The sequence below is a fragment of the Argentina silus genome (genome assembly GCF_951799395.1).
Source record: "Argentina silus genome assembly, chromosome: 8".
Taxonomy (NCBI): domain Eukaryota; kingdom Metazoa; phylum Chordata; class Actinopteri; order Argentiniformes; family Argentinidae; genus Argentina; species Argentina silus.
This window is the reverse complement of record NC_139662.1, coordinates 13,919,218-13,926,679: the sequence shown is the minus strand read 5'-3', so window position 1 is coordinate 13,926,679 and position 7,462 is coordinate 13,919,218. Positions and strand designations below refer to the sequence as shown.

General features: G+C 47.4%; 1 protein-coding gene across 1 annotated transcript in view; it reads right to left on the bottom strand.

Annotated features, from left to right (window-relative positions):
- The window catches only part of sema3bl (sema domain, immunoglobulin domain (Ig), short basic domain, secreted, (semaphorin) 3bl), a 43,776-nt gene that overhangs the window by 3,001 nt on the left and 33,313 nt on the right, over positions 1–7,462 (bottom strand). Inside the window, exons 6-11 of the mRNA XM_083676058.1 lie at positions 4,921–5,037; positions 4,394–4,536; positions 2,837–2,951; positions 2,570–2,639; positions 2,249–2,393; positions 138–369 (exon numbers count right to left, since the gene is read on the bottom strand). Of these exons, the coding sequence (XP_083532184.1) occupies positions 138–369; positions 2,249–2,393; positions 2,570–2,639; positions 2,837–2,951; positions 4,394–4,536; positions 4,921–5,037 (822 nt within the window). The remainder of the gene's footprint in view (positions 1–137; positions 370–2,248; positions 2,394–2,569; positions 2,640–2,836; positions 2,952–4,393; positions 4,537–4,920; positions 5,038–7,462) is intronic.

Here is a 7,462-nt window from a genome sequence, read left to right as displayed (position 1 = left end):
TCACATCCACAGTACATACAGGATCCCTTCGATGGAGTCTCACAACAGAGAGGAACGGAGACTGCAGGAGACTACTGAAGTTACTGGGATAACAAACTTCTCTTTTAATGTCTCTACGTGTCACAGCGACCTCTCACCTGTGCCGATGAACATGACATCATACTGGCCGTCCTCTGCCTCCACGCGGTCCACCACGATCTGCCTGAGTCTGTAGGGAATGTTGGCCTTCACCAGCAGGGGGTGCTGCAGGGCTGGGTACACCGGGCGCCACATCAGCGGGTGGCCGCGGGCGAACTGCAACACCTGGTCAGGGTAGTCCTTGGTGCTGCTGAACTGTCTGCCGGGCTGGTTGGTGATCTTACTGGGACACTGGAGGAGAGAGAGGGGGAGGGGGAGGAGGAGGGGAAGAGAGAGAGGAAGGGGTTAACACAGAGAGGACATTTTCCTTCCATCTAACCTTCATTCATATCATTAATCCAGGTTAATCTCACTGAGATTAAAATCTATGTTGCCAGAAAGGTAATCTAGATCTTCTATGCAGTTAAGCCTTTTTTAAAGACCGGTGGATACATCATTTACGGCTGAATGTTGTTTGTCTTATCATCTTGGCTGGGAACTGATACGCAACACTGTGTTCCCACATGTTGGAAAGATTCCTTTAAATGTTGTCATAACACACACTGATCCACCCTCCTCTCTGACAGAGCTCACATCGACGCCATGTCCATCAGGGGAGGCTGGTGGAGGTAGAAATCGGAGGACGGGCTCAGTGTAATGCATGGAACAGAATGAGAAACGGTATCAAGGACGGCCTTATTCTAAGAGATGAGGAACACATGTGTTTGATACCGTTCCTCATTCCGTTCCATGCATTACAATGAGCCCGTCCTCCGATTTCTACCTCCACCAGCCTCCCCTGATGTTCATGTAAGTGAGTTGTAACAGACATGTATTGTATTAGGAAGTGATCCCAACTCTTATTTCTCACAACCTCAGCTGTTCACCGTCCCCAGAGAAGAGCTTAGGTGGACATGACTGAGAGGGAGAATAATTGGCACAGTCTTATCTGGTCTTATTGTGTATGTGTGTGTGTGTGTGTGTGTGTGTGTGTGTGTGTGTGTGTGTGTGTGTGTCATAGGGTGATTGAGCAATTACTGTACTGCGCAGCTTTCAGACAGTGGAGAGGTGCTGTGAGTCTCTTAGGGACAGCTACGCTACAGTGTGTGTGTGAGACTGTGTTTGTGTGTTTGTGTCTGTGCGTGCGTGTGTGTGTGTGTGTGTGTGTGTGTGTGTGTGTGTGCGTGCGAGTACGTGTGTGTGTGTGTGTGCAAATATATCAGGCAGAGGAGACGACAGTCAGATAAGTCCAGAGCACCGAGTACAGAAGCCAAGTCTCTCAGCTCTACTCTGACATCATCATTAAGTGCCCAGGTGTGTAGGAGTGAGTCCCAGGACAGAGAAGACTCTCTGCATATGGAGACCATTAGGATGGGGGCGTAGGGATAATATGAAAGGTGGAGGGAAGAGTCATGACTCTGGATGATCATCTTGGATGAGAGTTGGAGATCAGCCAGAATATTATGAACCTAAAACATGTGGGAAGATGTTGGAGTGTGTGTATGTATGTGTGTGTGTGTGTGTGTGTGTGTGTGTGTGTGTGTGTGTGTGTGTGTGTGTGTGTGTGAATGCGAAGGCATCTAAACCCTGTCTATCTCTGAACAAACATCCAGGAAAGAAGGTTTCTCTATGAACAAAAGTCTCTCTGGGAGTTTTAATCAAAATCTTCTAAAGAAAGGATGAAAACAGAGAAAAGTAATGAAAGAAAAGAGAGAGTAGAGAGAAAGAGAGAGAGAGAGAGAGTAGAGAGAAAGAGAGAGGGATCCCATATATGACCTGATAGCTTGAGATGGTGTAAAGTTCCACACTTTTGCCTCCTGGCCAAACCGTTATCTTCTCTCTCTCTCACACACTCCCCCCCCCACCCCCCAATCCCTCTCTCAGGGTTGTTTGGGGGCCAAGAAGACATATCTGATCCTACAGACAGAGAGGCAGGCAGACAGACTGACAGACCGGCGGACAGACAGACAGACGGACGGATAGAGAGACTGACGGAGAGACAGAAGACAGACAGACAGACAGACAGACAGACAGACAGACAGACAGACAGACAGGGTGAAGTCTAAGGTGATGATTGAAAAAATATGAGAGTGGGACTGCCCCACTCCAAAAAATAACCTTCAGTACTCACCACCCCAGGCCTCGGGTAGGGCACCCTGCCTTCATAAGCCCCCCACTGGTAGTCAGGACCCTCCTTGTGAGCGAACGGTCCGTTGAAGGCCTCTCGTATGTCAGCCATGCGGTACACACACACCGCAAAGCCCTGGAACACGTTACTACGGCAGACAGAGAGAAGACAGCAGGGCAGTCTTTACTACTAGTACCACAGGGGTTGTAAGTGTTACAGTAAGCAGGTGTGTGTGTGTGTGTGTGTGTGTGTGTGTGTGTGTGTGTGTGTGTGTGTGTGTGTGTGTGTGTGTGTGTGTGTGTGTGTGTGAGCCTGAGAGCTCACCTGATGGTGCTGAAGATGGCATACACTTCAGGGTTCTTCTCATCCTTGGTTCTAAGCAGGAACACATCCTCTAGTAGAGAGAAGAAGAGATGAGGAGAAGTTTATGAGTATGTGTGTGTATGTATGTATGTATGTAGGAGTGTATGTATGTATGTATGTAGGAGTGTGTGTGTTATAGGTGTGAGTGTGCTTATGGTCTTCTTTGTGTGTGTGTGTGTGTGTGTGTGTGTGTGTGTGTGTGTGTGTGTGTGTGTGTGTGTGTCTCACCCAGCTCGTCAAAGTGTGTGTCAATGCCGTGAGGTCCAGGCACTGAACACACCAGTCTGGCCTTGATAAAGGTGCTCCACTTGTTCACCAGGACTCTCTGGCCACCTGCATCATTCTGACAGAGAATATCACAGAACACACATTAGCTACCATCATGGATTCACCATCACAAACCAAAGCACTGTGGTTGTGTCTTTTTGAGGTGGGCTTTAAAGCGGAGTCTTCACTTCTGGGACCAGTGCGTTGGTGCCATTGTTATGTACGGTACCACTTGGACTAAATCAAGCACCGCTCAAGTATCTGAAAGTGTTTGGTTTATGTTTGTGACCTAGGTCTGGTATTACCTCCTTCAAATGACCCCTCAAAAATCTTTTTTTTGTGTTGTTGTTTTTACTCACTGTGCTTTTGTTTGGCTTTTTATTTACCTATCTATTCTTGTTCTCTCCATGGAATGAAGTGTCTTTGAGTACTAAGAAAAGCTATACAAAATAAATGCTATACAAAATAAATGCATTATTGTTATTATTATTATTATTATTATTATTATTATTATTATTATTATATCACGATAAACCTCCACACTCACATGTGTCTGTGTGTCTGTGTGTATGTGTGTGTGTGTGTGTGTGTGTGTGTGTGTGTGTGTGTGTGTGTGTGTGTTGCCTAGGATCAGGACAAGCAGAGAGAAATGCTGTCTTGGCAGGATGTCTTCTGGTGTAACTGAACTGATTATAACAGCCAGTGTTTAACAGAGCCTAGGGGAGGGATAGAGAGATATACATACTATGTATACGGTATATGGAGTGCAGTGTGTGTGTGTGTGTGTGTGTGTGTGTGTGTGTGTGTGTGTGTGTGTGTGCATTTGTGTGTGTGAGAATGTGAGTGAGGTCGGAGGTATGCGTGCTCAAACCACAGCACATCCGACAGCTGTGTGTTGAGAGGAAAAAGAAGACGCCAATTGTCCTGGAATGTCAGTCCTCTACATACCGCCGCTGGACATATATACTCTCTCTCTTTACCTCTCTCTCCTTCTCTCTCTCTCCCCCTCCCTCTCTCTCCCTCTCTCTCTCTCTCTCCCCCTCCCTCTCTCTCTCCCCCTCCCTCTTTCTCTTTCCCTCCCTCTCCATCTCCATCTCTGTCTATGTGGCCCGTCTAAAGCTGTAAGGAGATACTATAAGCGTGTCGAAATGTTATACTTTCTCTATCTCATGACTGAGGCTCCACAGGGGATTGAACCCGCAGCTGTGGTCCAGTTCCCAAGCTCAGTGAACTATAAAGAACCATAGTGGACCATAGTGAACCATAGTGGGCCAGAGTGAACCATAGTGAACCATAGTGAACCATAGTGAACCATAGTGGACCATAGTGAACCATAGTGGACCATAGTGGATCATAGTGGACCATAGTGGACCATAGTGTACTCACCTGATTCTCCCACTACTACTGTATATCTACCTTTAGAATGCGTTATGGAATGGGAACTTTTAGAGAACACTTTAGTATGAGCTATGATTCAATATACAATATGGGCTTTATATAAAACAATATAAAACTCACCGCACAGACGCGTCCCACGCGGGTGTGGATGGCCCCCTCCCTGTCCCCGGCCTCCATGGCCTTCTCCGTGAAGAAGAAATACACCTTGTCATTGTCCCTGTCATCGTTGTCTGGGATCAGGTGGGCCGCCACAAACTTCGGATCTGGAGGGGAGGAGGGGGGGGGGATACAGAGAGAGAGAGAGAGAGAGAGAGATTGGAGAGATGGAGAGAGATGGAGAGAGAGAGAGAGAGAGAGAGAGAGAGAGAGAGAGAGAGAGGGAGAGAGAGAGAGAGGGAGGTTAATAAACTCACAGTATACTAGTAGAACATTGATCATTGAACAGCTTCCCCAGGTTGATTGTGTAGGTAGGGGGGCATTCTGCATCAGGGCTGTACTGTATTGACTGTATGTGTGGATGCAGTGTGGTTGAAAACCATATCATTTGTACAGTTTGCACTACATTGAACACTATAATCTACTATTGTATGCATATGTGATAGGGTATATGGATAAAGCTTGTTTGACTGTGTGGTGTAGGGCTGTACCATGCAGCAGTCTCTGGTCTGTCTCTGTCCTCATGGTGGAGCGACCGCCCATACTACGAAAGATCACAGAGTCTCTCCCCAGGAAGTCTGCCGTCAGCCCAGTGTACAACTCTCCACCTAGGAGAGAGGGATGAGATGGAGGAGAGGAGGGGAGGAGAGGGGAAGAAACAAGAGAATAGGGGAGGAATGAGAGGAGGGGAGGGCAGCGGAGACGAAACAAGTGAATGGACGAAAGAGGAGAGGAAAGGGGATGCGGAGGGATGAGGAAATAAAGGACGACAAGGGGGAAATGAAAAAGAAGAACAAAATATGAGCTACAGAGGCATGGTGAAACACCTGAACCACTAGCCGCCCCCTGAACAAGAGAGCGCATCAATAGCCCCCAACCAGAATGTCCACGTCCCCAGAGCAGGTCACACACTGGCCACAGATCAGGTGTCAGCTGTCTGGAACTGGATCTCCCATTGACTCAGACAGCATCCTGAACTGACCTGGGACCAGATGTAATCACATCCCTGCTCTGCAAGACAGAGAGCTTGTGTGTGTGTGTGTGTGTGTGTGTGTGTGTGTGTGTGTGTGTGTGTGTGTGTCTGTGTGACTCTACAAGACAGAGAGCTCCAGGTCATGCTCTCAACAAGATAATCTTCACCAAGTAAATATGTTGTGTCGTAGACAAAGCACAGCTCCCTTAGCTCTGTCATCACCTCACTGGCTAGATGATGTGTGTGTGTGTGTGTGTGTGTGTGTGTGTGTGTGTGTGTGTGTGTGTGTGTGTGTGTGTGTGTGTGTGTGTGTGTGTGCATGCCTGTGTGTGTATGTGTCTACTGTGTGTCTGTAGTATATGTATCTCCAGTGATCTTCTCCCAGCCAAGGAGCTGTATAATAATAAGATTGAGCAGGTCAGAGACAGTGGAGTTTATATTTACTGACATAGATAGTAATAGTGGCCTAGTTCCAAATGGACAGCTCCATTCTACTGTACTCCCCTCAGAAGAAGGGTGTAGAGAGTAATAGTATATTTATGATCATTTGGTCCACACACTGACCCATCCTGTAGTCTTGAGACCTTGAGTCCATCTGTCTGTCTGTCCAGAGTCTGTCTGTCCAGAGTCTGTCTGTCTGTCTGTCTGTCTGTCTGTCTGTCCAGAGTCTGTCCACAGTCTGTCTGTCTGTCTGTCTGTCTGTCTGTCTGTCTGTCTGTCTTTCTGTTTGTCTGTCCAGAGTCTGTCTGTCTGTCTGTCTGTCTGTCTGTCCAGAGTCTGTCTGTCTGTCTGTCTGTCTGTCTGTCTGTCTGTCCAGAGACTGTCTGTCTGTCTGTCCAGAGTATGCCTGTCTGTCTGTTTGTCTGTCCAGAGACTGTCTGTCTGTCTGTCCAGAGTGAGTATGTCTGTCTGTCTGTCTGTCTGTCTGTCTGTCTGTCTGTCTGTCTGACTGTCAGGGGACTCCTGTGAGTACAGAGGGATCAACAGCTCTCTCTGCACAGTGATTCATACTGACTGTGGCTCCACTGGCTTTCAATAGACGACCCCTAGTGTGTCTGAGAGAGAGCTCTGTGTATGTGTGTGTGTGTGTGTGTGTGTGTGTGTGTGTGTGTGTGTGTGTGTGTATGTGTGTGTATGAGGAAGGAGGGTCACTGACCCCCATGTCCTCCTGCCAAAGAGCCTCTCTTCACTAATGTGGGACTCACTGACTGACTAATATGCCTCTCTCTTCTTTCTCTGTGATCTCTCTCTCTTTTTCCTTCCCTCCCTCTCTTTCCTTCTCAGATGAATCTATCTGTTAGAACCTCTTGAAGTTTGCGTTTGACTGCAGTTCCACTGTATTTAATCATCATTATTCCTGAGGTCTCCCCTCTTCAGCTTCAATAAAGACAAATAAGACACAAGATAAATGAGATGAGGCTCCACTGGGCAAAACATGTACCGTCCTGTTGCACAACAGAAAACAAAACATTATCGGTTACATCCAGTTATACACGTGTGTGTGTCTGGTTGTGTGCACCAATGACATCATAGGGGGTCATTTCTTTAGGACCTCTTATCTTTTTGAGTATAGAACATAGAAAACCACTGGTACGGTTCTGGAGATATTGAATATGAGGTAAAAAAATGTTTTAAAAAATTAAAAAGTGGAGTGTCCCTTTATTTAAGCAATTTAGAAGAGCCTTTGTTTCTGTTGTTGTACTTTTCCATGCTGGGGGGGGGGGGTCTGTGTGTGTGTGTGTGTGTGTGTGTGTGTGTGTGTGTGTGTGTGTGTGTGTGTGTGTGTGTGTGTGTGTGTGTGTGTGTGTGTGTGTGTGTGTGTACAATCATCCATTGTCTCTCCATGTGTACCGGGGGCCAGACTATCCGTTGGCTCTCCCTGAGTGTCTGCCTGCCAGACACAATGCATTATGGGACAGATCCAGGGGTTTGTGGGGTCCAGCTGCAGGGCTGACCAAGGCAGGGTGGGAAGACACACACACACACACACACACACACACATTCACACACACAAACACACACTACCCCCCCCCCCCCACACACACATACACACAAACGTA